Source organism: Leuciscus leuciscus, assembly GCF_965113295.1.
Source record: "Leuciscus leuciscus genome assembly, chromosome: 1".
Classification (NCBI taxonomy): domain Eukaryota; kingdom Metazoa; phylum Chordata; class Actinopteri; order Cypriniformes; family Leuciscidae; genus Leuciscus; species Leuciscus leuciscus.
The window spans coordinates 61,006,142-61,023,500 of NC_138725.1; the positions used below are offsets into that span (position 1 = coordinate 61,006,142).

General features: G+C 37.1%; 1 protein-coding gene across 5 annotated transcripts in view; it reads left to right on the forward strand.

Moving 5' to 3' along the window:
- cbx1a (chromobox homolog 1a (HP1 beta homolog Drosophila)) overlaps positions 1–17,359 on the forward strand; it is a 19,556-nt gene continuing 2,197 nt past the window's right edge. The window contains exons 1-6 of one of the 5 annotated variants that reach the window (XM_082165641.1): positions 1–216; positions 1,930–2,092; positions 6,432–6,541; positions 8,703–8,859; positions 9,096–9,270; positions 13,315–13,409. In XM_082165641.1, the coding sequence (XP_082021767.1) occupies position 216; positions 1,930–2,092; positions 6,432–6,541; positions 8,703–8,859; positions 9,096–9,270; positions 13,315–13,409 (701 nt within the window). In that variant the 5' untranslated portion in view covers positions 1–215. Of the gene's footprint in view, positions 217–255; positions 417–1,923; positions 2,093–6,431; positions 6,542–8,702; positions 8,860–9,095; positions 9,271–13,314; positions 13,410–17,359 lie in introns of those variants that run through there. The other 4 variants (XM_082165642.1, XM_082165644.1, XM_082165643.1 and 1 more) reach the window with 4 other exon arrangements.

The window sequence follows — 17,359 nt, forward strand, 5'->3', positions numbered from 1 at the left end:
ACGTACTTTCCGTCGGAATTGGCGGGTTGCTGGAGGCAGATTTCGTGTACTGTAGCATTCCCTTTTGTCTGAGCAGTCAAAGAACCTCGATAAAATAGCAAACTCTTTCCCCAGTCGACAGATTTCAAACGTTTGTCGACATTTAAAGCCGCTCTATCCGCAGACAACCACCTTATTTGGTGTTATTTCGCCCTTAATTCCGTAATTCACAGGTAAGTGGCGCTGCATGCAGATTGTGAAACATATTAACGTTATATGACTGGCTATGTTTGTACTAAGGACTGTGATTTTTGTAAACACATTTTTTATAATTAACAGGCAGATGTTTTGAGTACTTTAAGCAACTAATTGCTCTTGAATAATATCTAGTCATATTTTGGTTAGTTTTCTACTCGGATCCAGGTCAACATGGAGAAGTGAGCGACCATGCTTCTGCAGCATTAGCCACAAGGCTAGTCCGTGTCTTGGGGTTTAGGGCCATTTTTTGGGTTTATACAATTTAAAAAAAATGTGCATTGGAACGTTTTGTGCATGTATTTATCGGACAGCTTAAACGTTGTTGGTGTCATGGTAGCTTTTGGACCTAAAATTGTACGGCAAAGGGGTCTGTCCAGCAACTCATCTCCGCGCGAGACAGAAACGCCTTTCTCGCACACTCCTTGCGTTAAAGGAACTCGGGAACACTCTCTCCCCATTTTTTTTCTTCATTTCTTTTTTTAAGAGATCAACATGGAGTTTGCTCAGTTGCATTGCTACCTTAAAATGTAACACTTGGCCTCACTGGTTCGTTTTTTGTGTGCTATTGCAGCTTGAAGGAAATGGGCCGAACATTCTGGCGAGGCGTCTGCGCGTGCACGTCGGAAGTTGAATCGAGTATTTTTCTGCGCGCGAGGTGCGCTGGTCCTCACAAAGTTTATTATAAAAATATAAATAAAATGATGCATATGATCTGCTTTTATTTAGAAGTACGATCAATTGTTAAGAAGATAAATATGATTAACGTTACATTAATGCGATTACATTTTTTCAAAAAGTGTCCCATGCTCTTGGTTTGGACCGTAATTTGTTAGGTTTTTCTGTTTTTACGCCATTTTAATTTGAAATATCAGTGCTTCAGCCTGGTGAGTGTTTGCTGATAGCCCCATAAAAGCAAAACACGTGTGTATTGTTTTTCTGTAAAGCATCTGTAAAACAGGGGATAGGGACATTTAATAACAACAACAAAAAAAACATACTTTGAGTTGTTGGTGCAGATCGTTTGCCACAAGATATTGTATGCACATTTACGAACTTCAAGCCAGGAATTTGTTGCGTTTATTTCGGTTTAAATTTGTAACATTGCAACCTGTTGCTGTGTTGATTTTTTTTTTCTTTTTTCTTCATGACATTGAGTCACATTTGAGTTCATTTTACCCCAAATTGACAAACACCAAAGGTATTAAAGGGGTCCTATTATGCTTTTCCACTTTTTCAACTTTAGTTAGTGTGTTAGAGGTAATTAGTAACAACTTAGAGCTCGACAAATACTGCACTAAGCCATCCGCCTGATATCTCTAAATAAGCTTTAACTTTAATAATGTTCAACCAAGGGAAAAAAGACTTCTAGGGGGGGTGTTTGGCTCGAGGTCATGGTGCAAAGGACCCTAAGTTGATTTTACTCCAAACCATCCCTTTAAGTCTTACTAGTTTAAACATTCAAGTAATTTTTAAACCATACAGTACTCGGGCACTCTCTGAGAGAGAGTTTTCTCTGTGGGCATTAGAGTAGATTAAGCCGCCTCACAAACGTTATTGTTATTGCAAGTAACTATTTATTTTTTGCGGATTATCACTTTTGCTTTTAACAGTCGAAAACATGCAAAATTATGTCAAAATTCTGGTCTTGGTGAGTATACTCTAAACATAGTTGGTTATGTCTTAAAGGTGCAGTGTGTAATTTTTGTCTAGTGGTGAGGTTTGCGGATTGCAAACAGCCAGGAACTCACGGCATATCCCTCAAATTGCAAACTCGAAGGAGAAGCTACGGTGGCCTACGTAGGATCGGAAGACGTCGTCGTCTGAGTCAGCAGAGAGTAGCAAGTCAAGCAATGAGGTTTCTATATATTATATTTTATATTAAATTATATTTACTTAATTATTCAGTAAAACCACATGTTATTGCGATTTGTTATTTATAATTGTTAATCATTGTGTTAGTCTTTTATTCACTGACTTTACTAGGGATGGGAATTGATAAGATTTCACAATTTTAGCAGAACTGACGATTCTGCTTATCGATCTGATTCTTTAACGATTCTCTTATCGATTATTGATAGCACTGTGTGGAAAAATGTAGTCATGCTTTTCAAAAAAACAAGTGTTTTTATTTATTTTAAAGCTTGAGTAAGCAAACTGTACTACAGCATGTTTTTCTCCACGTTTGCAGAGTCAGGGACAACCTAAGTATTCTGCTGCTTCTTATTCAAGTTGGTGACGAAACGTGCTCTGTAGCGCTGTTTGTTCGCTGTCGGCTACGGTAGAAACATGACGTCACAATATGTCGACCTTCATAGAAGGGGGGTGCCCGCGGTTATGTAGATATAAATGACTCATTCTAAGGTAATAAAAACATAACGGTTCATTAAAGCCTGGTTCACACGGCAGGATAATTAGGCCGATTTTAGCCCCGATTCACCCCTTCCGACAATCTTAAGGATGCTCCGATTATCGTAAAATAATCTGATCAGATATTCCTGCCGTGTGTGGTGTGTTAAGGCTGCTCTCGTCTGCTCGGAAGGACGTCGGGACCGCTCCGATCTCAAATCGGGGATATCCAACATGTTGGATTTATTTGGCCCGATTTCTTCTCGTTTGTGGTGTCCCCCGAGCACGCAGCCTGTGGACTGTGGAGTGTAGCCAATCAGAAAGCGAGGCGGCGAGGAAACACCGGGAAATATAATCAAAACAGCCGGCGGCATGGCGCACCAGAAAGTCTGGTGGACGTCAGAGATCATCGCCTTTTCTTTTGATAACGTTTTTTTTCGGTTAAAAACAAACTACAAACTATTGCCACTGCATCCTCTTCGTCCGCCATGATTGTTTACTCTGAAGTCACGTTTGATCTCGAGGTATTTTGCGCGATTTCCCGTCTGATCTGGGATTGCTCGGGAGTCAAATCGGTTCGTATGTGATGTTGATTTTGCCGTGTGGCTGCGCACCACACACTGTACGACCAAAACTGTTAGACCCGTGATTTTTTTTTTATCCCCGTGTGTGGGGTCTCTCAGGTTTGGAAAATCGGCCGACAATTTTAAAATCGTCCCGTGTGAACCAGGCTTAAGTAAGGTCTTTATACACCACTGAAAACATAGTTATGGATCTTATATTGCATTTCTATCAATAGATCCTCAGAAATATTACACATTGCACCTTTAATTAAACATAAAACGTATGTGACAATATAATGAACACAGGATCCGTGCACTTGCTCTTAAAGGGATAGTTCACCCACAAATGAAAATTACCCCATGATTTGCTCAACCTCAAGCCATCCTTGGTGTATGACATTCTTCTTTCAGACGAATACAATTGGAGTTATATTAAAAAATGTCCTGGCTCTTCCAAGCTTTATAAATGCAGTGAATGGTTGTTTCTGTTTTGAAGTCCATCAAAGTGCATCCGTTCATGATAAAAGTCCTCCACACGGCTCAGGGGGGGGTAATTAAGATTAATTCTGAAAGAAGAATGTCATATACACCTAGGATGGCTTGAGGGTGAGTAAATCATGGGGTAATTTTCATTTTTGGGTGAACTAACCCTTTAAAGTGACAGCAGCCGTGGCTGTCATTAATTTTGTTTTCAAAACAACAAAAGATAGCTTTAATTTTAAGGAATCAGGATTAATATCCTATTTTTTTATTTAGTCAGGACTAAAATACTACCCAGTGTTATTTTACATTTGATTACTTTCTGAATACTAGTGTTAGACCTATCCACAAACTTTTCTCTTTATTGGTATCTTTATTCTATTGTATTTATTTGAGCTACTTTTTTCAATTTTAATTCAAAGATTGAAATCAAGCTTCCTTGCGTTGTGTAAATTCTTAACAACAAAATTACCCCATTGTAAAAATGCAATGAGTGAGCAAACATTTAGGTGAGATAAAAAATCCTCCATATAAGGATTTCCCTCCCATTTTCCAAAATGAAATTCAGGTCCTGCATGTTAATTGCCATCAACTTGCACATCAACTTACTCAAATGTTGAACACATTTATCCGCATATATCTCATCCAAGTTCTGAGAAACAGAAATGATTAATTCATTGCTTAGCTGGGTCTTCAGGCTATGCAGTATGTTAGTTCACCTTACCTCCCTATCAGAGTCGATCGCTCTTTTGTCGCGTCACATCCCCATAGGCTGAAGCTAAGCTGTACCGGAAACAGAAATGATTAGTACACCGTACGAGTCATCCGTTCATCACGAGTTATGGAAAATAACCATCGTGACTAATTTATAAATGATTGGCAATTTGAGTCCAAAAATGCATCAATGCACGTAACTGTAAAATATTTAGCTATGGGCTTTTATAAGGAAGGCTGGGAATTTACCTTTTTTTTTTTTATCCAATATAGCAGTTACGTGACAAAAGAACATACGACTCAACTTAAGAGGTGAAATAATCATTTCTGTTTCCTGTACAGAATCTATGGCATGTGATCAATGCACGGTCAACACAAAAGGAACGAATCACTCTGAGGCAACTCATTGTTCCTGAGTCATATTAAAGATTTGTTCAAAATGAACGAAATTTTGGCCTAAAAGATCGATTATTTGGATTTAAGAATCGATATTGGCTAATCAAAATGAGAATGAAGGAAAATTGTGAAATCAATATTTTTAACCCAGCCCTAATAAAAATATCACAAAAAATAGGGCTGGACGATTTTGGAAAATAATCTAATTGCGATTTTTTTTTTTACCAATATTGCGATTGCGATTTAATATGCGATTATTTTTTAAGCTCTTTATCTTTTCTATTTTTCAACAAAAACAAGCAATAAATCATTGTAAAATAGGGAAGGGAATCTTTAGGCACCTCATGAGCCGATACATTTTTTTTCTTTAATTGATCTTATTAATAAAACTTAAAATATTTAATTACATAATTATAATTAGGCCTACTTATAATAATTACACATAAAAAAACTAAATTAATGCAATTACATGTTAATAATTTTAACAAATATAGCTTCAAAACAAATAACAAAGAGGGAAAAAAATATTACAAGCAATAAACAAAGAGTGCTTTCAGTATTTAAGAGTAGGCTGTCTGAACGTGTTCATCTCTTTTGAAATTATAAGATGTGGTTTGTCCTGTTTGTTTAATAACTGACTGTGTCACATTACCGGTAAATTCGCGTCATAAAAGCATTTTGAGATGTAAACGTACATTTAACCACGTAGACTCGCTCACTGCCGCATGCTCAAATGCTCTTCGCAAAACGCACGTGAGTATTTGAAATTGAAAGCAGCTTCTGTCGGTGATTTTCATATTTTTAATATATAAGCCAACTGCATTCCAAGACATATGATGCCTTCGTAGAACATTTGTTAGTAAAATACCGGCGGGCGAGACCGCGCACTAACTTACTGAAGTAACATCACGCAGACCGCGCGTATCTCATATCTTGCGCAATGAAGCCTGAATGTCCTTGTAACTCGCTTCAACTTTTCCGAACTTTATTAAAGATTATTTCTCGTAAGGTTCGAGTGGTGTCGTGTGTGTGTGTGTGTGTGTGAGAGACAGAGGAATTAGAAGCAAGCAGAATACGGTTGTTTATAAAGCACGCGCGTCGTACACGTCTGTGTTTAAAACTAAGCTCAGACATATACAATACAGAATCGTTGGAGAGAATCTATAACACAATATAACATAAATTAAACATAAACTGTTATTTCCTGTAGCCAGGTCTATATGTGTCCATAGACTGTAAAAAATAGTATATGTCGCGTGCCAAGTTGATGCTTCATCTGTAAATCAGACTGGTTTACTCTCGCGTGTCACGTGACCAGACTATAATCGCAGCTTTGCGGTTTAAAAAATCGCATTTCATCATATCGCGATATTATCGCAAATGCAATTAATCGTTCAGCCCTAACAAAAAACCTAAGCGTCCTAAAAATAGGTTTCATTACGCAAGACATTTTCAGTCTGACCTGGATGCGTTTTTGTAAGATTAACCCAAAATGCATACCTGTAATAAATGTTTGTTTTTTTAAATTGCAAAGCAGTTCAGAGGAAGCTGTGCACTACCAAATGCTGTATTTGTTAGAGCCAGCAAACTGTTATCCACAGTGCTGTATAATTTAATTTCCTGCCTTGTTGTTCTTTCCCTGATATCACCTGACCCCCCCTCATCCCGTCTAATTCACACTTTCACTCTGTTCAGCACTGTTGACGTTGACAAGGAACCGGAAGGTTCCGCAGAGCCTCCCCCCTTCATGACGAGCATGAGCCAACCAACAGAGACAGCCAGTGATGCGCCCAGCGTCACCGAAGGTGTCTCACAACTTTCTCCTTCACTGCTATTTTTCTTTCAAATGTGTGGGAAGGAGGGTTTATTTCCAGACGTTGTTTCTGTCTTATAAACAAGCCTTGAAATTATTTTTTTATTATTATTGAATCACGGGTTGTTGGTAACTGTCTGTTTTCATGACCACTGTTTCATCTGCCATGTCATCCATTATTTGTCACTGACTAATAGAGGTGCTTCTGCTGGTGATTTATAAGGTCAGAGGTGTGATTCTGGTCTGGTGCACAAAAGACAGAATGAGCATTTCAAAGTGAAGACATTTTGGAAGCATTTTACATTAAGGTCTCATTTGTTCGTAACCTTTTTTAAAAACAAGTTTATTTCTAATTTAATTGTAGTATTCTAACTGGCAAGTTGTATCTGTTAACATTAGTTAATGCACTGTGAACTAACTAACTAGTTCAATTTTTTTAACAAGGATAAGGATTTATAAGTGCTGTTCATGGCTAATGCATTGACTAATACATAACAAATGAGACCAAATTGTAAAATGTTACTGAAGTTTTAGGCTGCATTACCCTTATTTGTGGTTGATTAGTTGGGCATTTGTTCTCCACATTAGCTGTTAACTACTGTGGTGTATTCAACCGTGTAATGGATGTTGATATTTATGGAGTTGAATTGCCTCCGATACTGATATAATCAAGATATTAGTGGTTTAATGATGACGAATTACATTTTCATTATAATTTTCACAAAATATGCATTACTGTTCAAGAGTTTGAGGTCAGTAAGTTTTTATTTTATTTGTTTAAAGAAATCCATGCTTTCAGCAATGATTGATTAAATTGATCAAAATAGTCAGTAAAGAAATTTGTAATGTTGCAAAAGATTTCTATTACAAATAAATGCTGTTTTGTAAGCTTCCTATTCATCAAATAATCCTGAAGACATTATCAATGTTCTCAAAAAAATATGAAAGCAGCACAACTGTTTTCAACATTGATAATAACAATACATTTTTTCTTAAGCATCAAATCATCATATTAAAATAATTTCTGAAGAATCATGTGACTTGAAGACTTGAGAAATGATGCTGTAAATTCAGCTTTGCCATCACAGGAAGAAATTACATTTTAAAATATATTACGATAGAAAAAATGTAATATTTCACAACATTTTTATGTATTTTAATTAAATAAATGCAGCCTTGATGCGCTTAAGAGACTTCTTTCAAAAACAATAATGAAAAAAAAAAGCTTACTGACCCCCAAATATTTGATTCCAATGTCTTTTGATTAATTGGTCGTTTATTAACCCTGAGAAGTTGTGAAAGGAGTGTCAAGTGGTTATGGTTCTAGTTCAAACTGGTTTCTGCCCTGCTTGGATTGTGATGCTAACATTGTGATTATGCTGATTCTTAACAAGTGAAAGTTTGAACAGCTTAAAGGAATAGTTCACCCAAAAATGAGACTTATGTCATGTACTCACTCACCCTCATGTTGTTCTAAACCTGTATGAATTTCTTTCTTCTGCTGAACACCAAAGAGGATATTTTGAAGAATATAGGTAACCAAACAGTTAATGGACCCCATTGACTTCCATAGTACTGTTAAGTTACAGACATTCTTCAAAATATCCTCTTTTGTGTCCAGCAGAAGAAATTCATACAGAATTTTCATTTTTGGGAGAACTATCCCTTTAAGGTGTGTCTGTTACACTGTTATATAAATCAGATGACATGAGGGTTAGTATCTGACTATTTTACTAATTTAGATTATCTAATTGCTGGACAATGAATCTGAAACCCTAAAACATCTTTTGATAACTATTCTGAATGATTTTAGTCACTGATCTAGGTCTCAATAGCAATAATTTTATCAGTAAGAGCTGCGGTTTTATACTGCAGTCAAAATGTCTCTAATTTTGACACTGCTCTATACAGCAAGATTTGTCTAATGTTGGTAGACAGACTTTTTTGACCTTGGCCTACCTTTCAAATAATTTCTCTTCCTCTCTGCGCACGACCCACTGCCATTGAAGTATCACTGTTTGTATTTGTTCTGCTCAGCCCCATAGTGTCTGTTTCAAGTTCAACTTGCATCATATTTTAACTGTTTGAACTCTTAAGATTTTTTTCCCACAGAAAAGACTGACCCTCTTTTCTGCCCTCTTCTTTCTCCACAGACGAGAAGCTGGCGGCCACCGCTGGAAAGAAGCTGAACAAGAAGAAGGTGGAGGAGGTTGTAGAGGAAGAGGAAGAATATGTGGTGGAGAAAGTCCTGGACAGACGGGTGGTGAAGGGCAGAGTGGAGTTCCTGCTTAAATGGAAGGGCTTCTCAGAGTAAGTTACTAATATCAGCTAGATTTACACTAAAATGCATTCATGTAAGGCATGGAACTGGATTCCTAGCAAACGTGTTGGGCAATTTTATCATTATATAAAAAACTCGGGAAGAAAAAAAGGTTTTCTAATAAATATGTACTTTTGGTTTCGGTTAGTGGAGCAGCCCTTCCTCCAAAGAAAAAGATGGCATTCAAATCTGTCAATTGATTGAGAAATTATTTCCTTTTCTTTAGAGAAGACAACACATGGGAACCAGAGGACAACCTGGACTGTCCTGATCTCATTGCAGAGTACATGCTAAAACATAAACCTGTGAGCGATGAGAAGAAAGAGTCTAGCGGAAAGAGGAAAGGAGAATCTGACACAGATGGTGGAGAAGACAGCCGGCCTAAAAAGAGGAAAGATGAGGTTAGACTTAATCATTCCATTTAATGAACAATCTTTTATAGACTTTTTGGTTTACAAATGTTGTTTCTAAACTAATTTTGTATACAAATTGGCATATGCAGTGTTTGCTACAGGATTTTATGAGACTATAGGGGGTGGACCTCGGCCCTTGTTAGGGCACTTACAATCTAGTGCACTTTGAGAGTTCAGAATTAAGAGCTCCAACCCATGTTCAGTGTGCAAATTAAACAAAGACAAAGTCTGTGAACTGACTTGTACCTGAACTTTAAAGGGGACTCAAACCTTTTTTTTCTTTCTTTTTTTTGATAGTGTCTCAGTCTACTTAACATTCACACGGGTGTTTTTAGGAAGCCAAACAATTAGAATATAGCAATAGTAATAATTTTTTATTATTATTATTATTATTTATTCCTTTGACAGTAATAGCCATATATTGTAACATAGGCACTGTAAAATAAATGATTTCACATGTATATTATTTTACTTTAAGCAACAGTAGGGAAATTACAATACTTTTGTCCTAATTTCTATACCTACAAGAGATAAACCCTCAAGCTTTTATTTGGATGGAAACTGCAGTTGAGCTTTTATTTCGGTTGAAAATGCAGTTTCTGTGAAAACAGGTTTACATTACAAATCTAGTGAAATGCTGTAATCTTCCCATAAAAATGTTGGAAATTATGCAATTGTGAAAATAAATAACTGGTGCCCGTGTAAACTCTCAGCACATGCAGCAATGGAGTTCACTGCATTCATTCACTGTGAACTAAGCCGTTCTGAGACACGTAAAACACCAGATGACACACTGACGCATGAGCAAAGTGCACACTTTGCTTTAAAAACACGCACCACAAACAGACTATATACTTGTTTAATTCAGTCTTTTGCGATTTGATGAGGGCACAAAGCCATATCACACATTCGATTTAAGTTTGTTTGACAGATACTTGCCAAAGCAATGGAGCAAAACAATGTTATAGACATTTTTTTGTTATTATGAGTTTGATTAATATTTTTGGTTCATTATGAAAGTGAGGTAGAACAGAATAGACTATGCAGGGCTCCAGACTAACTTTTCTTTTTTTTTTACTGTTGCCCCTTACTTCATTTTTAAGAGCTCAAGCAGAAAATTTAGGGGCACACCTTAAATCAACCTGCAGTGTAGTTATTTACATTTTTACTTTATTTATTACCAAGGCATTTGTCAGTAATAGACTTAACGTACAGAAATTATAATGTGCAGTTTTATTTTAGGTTCACAGGGCTCCAGTCCAGACTAATATTTGAGGGCTGCAGCATCACTTTTGGCGCTTTTCCACTGCATGGTTCGGCTCGGTACGGTTCGACTCGGCGCGGAACGGTTCGGCTCGCTTCGCTTTTCCACTGCGTGGTACGAATCGGCTCGGTACGGCACGGTTTGGTTCGCTTTAGCTCGGTTGCAGTTAGTACCGCTTCAAAGTGGGTGGGACTGATCGTTATAGTTGCCGTCTCTACTGCCATGACATCATCATATTAAATGCGAATTTTTCATTCCGTGTTTCCCCATCCGCTCCTCGGCAACCAACGAGAGGAACGTCTCCACCTCGTCCACTGACCACGATTCAGCCATTTCTTTTTTGAAGTTTATACTTTTTTTTTTTTTTTTTTAAGCAAATACTTTTAAAACAGGCGCTACAGTGTTGGCTGTTATCTATTGGCTATTTTCCGCACTATAAGGCGCACCGGATTATAAGGCGCACCTTCAATGAATGGCCTATTTTAGAACTGTTTTCATATATAGGGCGCACCGGATTATAAGGCGCATAGAATAGAAGATACTGCAGTCAAACGTTTGACTGGGTTTGCGTTATGCAGTGGTCACCAACCTTTTCAAGCCTAAGATCACATCCAAAGTCCAAATGTAAACCAAGATCTACCACTTGCAAAAAAATATGAAAAAAACAAGTGGCTGAGCTGTAAAACCTTGTTTATACTCGACGCGTCCGCATGAGCGCGAAGGTAATAAAAAACTAATATCCGTCTGCTCGGGCAGATTCGGCTCAAAGTCGTGCATCTTCGGATGCGGAGGCGCGCGCGCGGCAAAATGACGTCATTGTGACAGCGCGCGCGCCTCCGTCCGAGCAGACGGATATTAGTACATCTCATCACACCGGCACCCAGTTTGCGCGTCTAAATCAGTTGTATGGTCTGGTGTTCAGTCTAAAACAAAACAGTTGCGTCAAGTATAAATGCCTCGTCTGTTTGGGGAGGGGCGCGCGCAGTCAGCGGAGGCTCGCGCTCCGGTGCCAGGCGAAAGTATAAACAAAAGGTTTAAGTCAGCGGTTGTTTTACAGACATTAATATAAGGCGCCAGATCCATATATAAGGCGCTCCGGATTATAAGGCGCACTGTCGTTTTTTGAAAAAATTAAAGGCTTTTAAGTGCGCCTTATAGTGCGGAAAATACGGTAAATCTAGCGGGTTTAGTGTCTCGTGTCGTAAATACAATGACGCTGGTAGTGATGATTCTGTCTGACCAATCAGTGATCTGCAGTGTTTTCACGTCACATTTTAGTATCGGTACGGTACGCTTGGAACCTCAACAGAGGTGGTACCATTTAAAGTGAGCCGTGCCGTACCGTACCATGCAGTGGAAAAGCGCCAAAGCGTGCCGTACCGAACCAAGCCGTACCGTACCATGCAGTGGAAAAGCGCCATAAGTTCTACAGAAAGTATTTGGTAGCACTGCAGGGCTGACAATAAAGCCCTGGGCTTGAGTTTAGGTGTTGATTAAATTAATTATCATTCATAATGTCTTATATATTTTTTTTAACTTGTTTTGCTTTTGAATTAATAGAATGGAGTTATAATTAATAGCTAATAAGCCAATAATCTGCAGCCAACTACTGGTTACAATGGTAATTTAATGTTGTATTTATTTTAAAATAAGTGTGAGGTTTCCTACATCTTGAAATTTTGACTTTTATAAATAAGGACAATCTTTAAAGGATGAACAAATAATGTTTTGGTCATCACATTAAAAATAACATTTAAATATGACAATATTAGAGTTTTGAAGTGCTGGAAAAAGATGTGTAGTACTTGTAAACATTTGAATATTTCTGCCGTAATACCATGGTTACAGTTAGTGTTACTACATTAAATCCATGGTGAATGTTGCCGATTTGTGGACTTAAAGCCTTCTTTAACTTGTTCATTCGTGACACAATGTTTCTCCTGGTTTGCACGTCAGCACTGTATGATCTGATATCCATGGTTTATACCAGAGAACTCTTTACCAAATCTAAATGCTTCCGACCAGACCTCGCTGCAATGTTAATTCTGTAGCAAATTCAATGGCTTTCTTCACTGTATCTGCTAGCGCTGCGTAGTAATGGTGTTGCGTGATTGAGATCGCCGCACGAGTAGCTGACCTATTTTTGGTCCGAACTGGTAAACGGTCTGTGAAGCACAAATGAGTAGCACAGTTTAATTCTGCTTTTATTTCGTTTTCCATTTGATGTTGGGAAACATTGTGGTCACGCCACTGCAACCTCTTAACACAATTTTGGTCGCACCCCCATTGCTTGTTTGATGCACATTATTACTTTTTATACATAAAACTGTGCTCATACTTACATTTATGCATCTGTCGTGTGCTTTTAGCTGTTTATTCAACTTTGGGAAATTTATGTCCAAGAGTTGATTTTTATTATGCATTTATTTAGTTTGCTGCTTATCAAATACCTTTTGAGACGTGATTAATGAAAAAAATGTATCTTATTTATAAACAGAATATTTTTGAGAATCAATTCCAATCTGAAATTGTCTTATTAGAAAGTATGAAACCATTATTTAATTTTGTGCATTTAGGATACATAAAACTTTAGCTGTGAATTTAGTTTTAGCAAGACAATCTTAGCAAAACCTTTTTGCTAAAAAGTTTGATCCAAACCACGCATAAAGACATGCTGATTAGAAAGAAGAAAAAATCCTGTATGGAAGACTACTTGGAAGAAACTTTTACTGCATATGAATAATAAATGATTTCCTAATGTTTTGCAGCAAGACAAGCCGAGAGGCTTTTCACGGGGGTTAGACCCAGAGCGCATCATTGGAGCCACAGATTCCAGCGGCGAGCTCATGTTTCTAATGAAATGGTATGTAAATATTACGATTTAAAAAATGTGAAGTGTGTAATTTCTAGAGATGCACCGATGTATCGGCCGATTTGTGATCAATTTACAACCATCGGCATATCGGCAATAGCATGAAGAAGGCTGATATAACAAACCGATGGTTTAATCTAATATTCCTGCTGTGCTGCTGTCTGTCTTTTAGTGTTAATCAAACAAACGACAAAAAACGCTCACTACTCTTCACTAAATAACTTTTATAACTTTCGTAAGTATTAATATGAATAGGGCCCTATGATTTCTGCGATGCGGAAAACGTGGTCGGAATCGCGAATTCCAGTCATAAAACTGAATTTACTGTACAAGGAATGTCAGCAACCCGTCAAAATAAAAGTTGTTTTATTTCAAGTAATTGTGACAGAAATATATTACTGTTGTACAGTAGAATTTAGCTACGTCTCAATATAATAATATATGTATTTAAAGGTGCACTGTGTATTTTTTAGCAGCATCTAGTGGTGAGGTTGCGAATTGCAACCAATAGAAGTTACGGTGGCCGACAGGAAAAAATGTCGTCGTCTGAGACAGCAGAGAGTAGCCAGTTAAGCAATGAGGTTTCTTTACAAAGATAAAGAAATTAGGTTTCTTAACTATTCAGTTCAAAATAAACTGTTATTGTGAATATTATTGTTACTTGTTCATCATTGTCAGTGTTTTATTCGCTGACTTTAGCTAGCTTCTTTGCACGAAGAACAACATTGTGACGAAACGTGTTTGTCCGTTTAGGGCTACTGTAGAAACATGTCGGCGCATTTCAATGTAAGGGGACTCGTGGTGTATGTAGATAGAAATGGCTCATTCTAAGGTAAAAAAACAACAACGGTTCCTTAAGCAAGGTCTTTATTCACCACTGAAAACATAGTTATGTATATGATATTGCATTTGTCAACAAATCCTCCTAAATATTACACAATGCACCTTTAATTTAGAATATGCAGTGAAGAATATGCACATATTTTACAATTGTTTACTTTATTTCTGAACCTGAAAACTGTTAAACCTACATAAAAACAGTTTATTTAATATATATCTTTGTTCTGTTGTATTTATGTTGGCCTGCTGAATGTTAAATGGATCCAATCCTTGTTCATTAGAAATTATTTGATGCAGCAATAGACTAGCTAGTATAACTTAATGCATATTGTTTTGAATCAGCAAAGTAAAAAAAAACAAAAAAAAACACATCTATTATCAAATTAGATACAGGGTTCGTACGGTCATGAAAAACCTGGAAAAGTCATGGATTTTTAAAATGGCAATTTCCAGGCCTGGAAAAGTTTTGGAAAATGAATAAACTCAAAGTTTTGGAAAAGTCATGGAAATTTGTTTTTCAAAATATCTGTGTACTTGAATTTGTTTAATTAATAAAATTGGGGAAACAAATTGCAATACTTTTTTCGTTTTACTGTGCGTTCACACCGGACGCGAATAGCGCGTCAAATTCGCGCCTGACGTGTCTAGAAATTTACGCGCGTCAGAGGCGAAATGACGCGTTTCCATTAACTAAAAGCGCTGAAACGGACATGAAAGGGGACCCATTTCTTTTGGCCCATCTAGTTTTAGTCGCTGTCCTCAGTGCCGCAGAAAAGCGCTGAAACGGACATGAAGGGGAACTCATTCAGCGCTTTTCTACGGCACTGAGGACAGCGACTAAGCAGCCACACCTGTGTGGCTCTTGTGTTGCTGTCATCAGCTCAGTGCTTCAAATTAAAATAAGCTGCTTTGCATTTTCATATAGCTTCGTATGTGCCTTTCCATTACAGATTTGAGCAAAACTTTTTTTTTCTTCTAAATATCGATAAATAACTATTGCAAAAGGATGGTGTTTCCATTAACCGACTAAAACTTTTTTTTTTTTTTTCGATCAGTCATTCCAAAAATCATGGCAACGGAGGACGTTAGTAGGTTTATATCTCACCCACCGCCCTACAAATTATTATTATTAATGTCTTATCCAAGTATTAATGTCAGGGAAAGACCCTTATGCGAACGGCACATAGGCTATAAGTTTCTTCATGTTTCTCCCTTGATTGTGGCATTTCTTTGAGAGTAGGCTATCCCTGTATTGTTTCTTTTATGAATTTAATAAGGAACCCTGGCTTTCATGTATTCTTTCTGTCCAAAAGGTCCGTGTTCTTTTGTGTCCACTCGTTTTTCCTTTAACCCCCAAATGAAAAACGAAAAATGAAGGGTTGTTGTAAGTAGGCTATTTTTAAAACGCAAAGTTGAACGCCAACATTTAAATTTGAACTGTAGGCTACACCAAATGCTGTGTGAAAAAGAAAAAAATATCGACAAATTTTCTGATTTTTGTTTATGACTTTTTGCCTCTTTGTTAAACATGTAAAATATATATGATTTTTTTCTTTTAAAAAATTTATTTGGTCTTTTATTTTCCGTGTTCACATTTATGAGGAAAAAAACAATGTTACGTGACCGTTCTCCATTACGGTAATGAGTCCTCTGAGAGCGGCACTAAAAGTCTTTAAAACTTACACAGAGACCTCAAACAGAAAGCACAAAGCCTTCCTAAACGAATTTCGTTTTGTATTAATTGTATCTTGATTTTAAAATGTTTCATTAACCAATTGCTTAATAGCCTAAATAAAAAGTAAATAGCAGAAAATAGATAATCACGACACAGAGGCGCTGGAGTGAACTGGATCATCCATGAACCGAAACTCAGCGTAAAAGGTAGCCTACTCGCCTCACAGACCTAAACAAAACTGAAATAGGCCTATATCTATTATCTACAGAAATATCTACTTTTAAACAGAACAATTCAAAACAAAATAAAACGATGTAGCCTAATCCGTATGAAATGTGCATTTCTCTCCGGCGTGTTCAGTGTTCACTACTAAGAAGATCGCGAGTCAGTCAACTTCGTCTTTGCAGTCGAAACAGAAAATACTTGTTTATTAATAAACAATTAAAATTGAGAGAGAGAGAGAGAATATAAGATTAGTTTGACTAATTTTGAGGACTTCTAATGATCTGTTAACAATCTCGTTTTTTTTATTTATTTTTTTTATGGCGTTTATCGCATTTTGGAAAAGAGCTCTTCAAGCACATTTCGATTTTTCATCCGCTACTAACGTTACCCGCCCCCAAGGAGTTAATTAACATGTATACACAGATGTTTTATGGAAAACTATGTCATGAATATTTACCTTTAAGTCATGGAAAAGTCTTGGAAAAGTCATGGAAATTTAATGGTAAAAATGTGTACGAACCCTGTAGATAATATAAATATAAAAGTGACCAATATCGGTGTCGGAATCGGCAAATAAGTGTTTGTTAATTTGTATCAGCACCCCAAAAAAATCCCAAAATCCTATTGGTGCATCCCTAGTAATTTCAGCTCCATTAAAGTCTCAAATTAGTTTTGAAAATAATGAAAACTTCCCACCTTTGGTCAAACAAACAGATGCCTGATCACACAGCGCTTGCATTCTCCATCTTCAATAGTTTACGGTCTCTGTTTAGCAGTCATATCTAATATGATATTATATAGAACTGTTAAACAAAAAAAGTAAACGCTGAAAAAGTATAGCGTTTGCTTTTTGTACTGTGGCTGCCGTCGCATCATCCAAGTGGATGCTGCACACTGGTGGTGTTTGAGGAGAGATCCCCTGATGTGATTGTAAAGCGCTTTGGGTGTACAGTAGTACATATGAAAGCGCTATATAAATGCCTTAATTAATTCATATGTCCACACTAGTGCGTTTTTAGTTTTAACACACCGGTTTTAAAATGAAAACAATCCTCCATACTGGTGTTTCCACTGCGTTTCAGAAAAGATCTCCATCCACAATACACGACCGAAAACGGATGTCACATGACCTTTCATGCACACTGGCCATGTGCGTACGAGTGTAAACAGTTGCCGAATGCTCTAATAATCTTGCTCATGG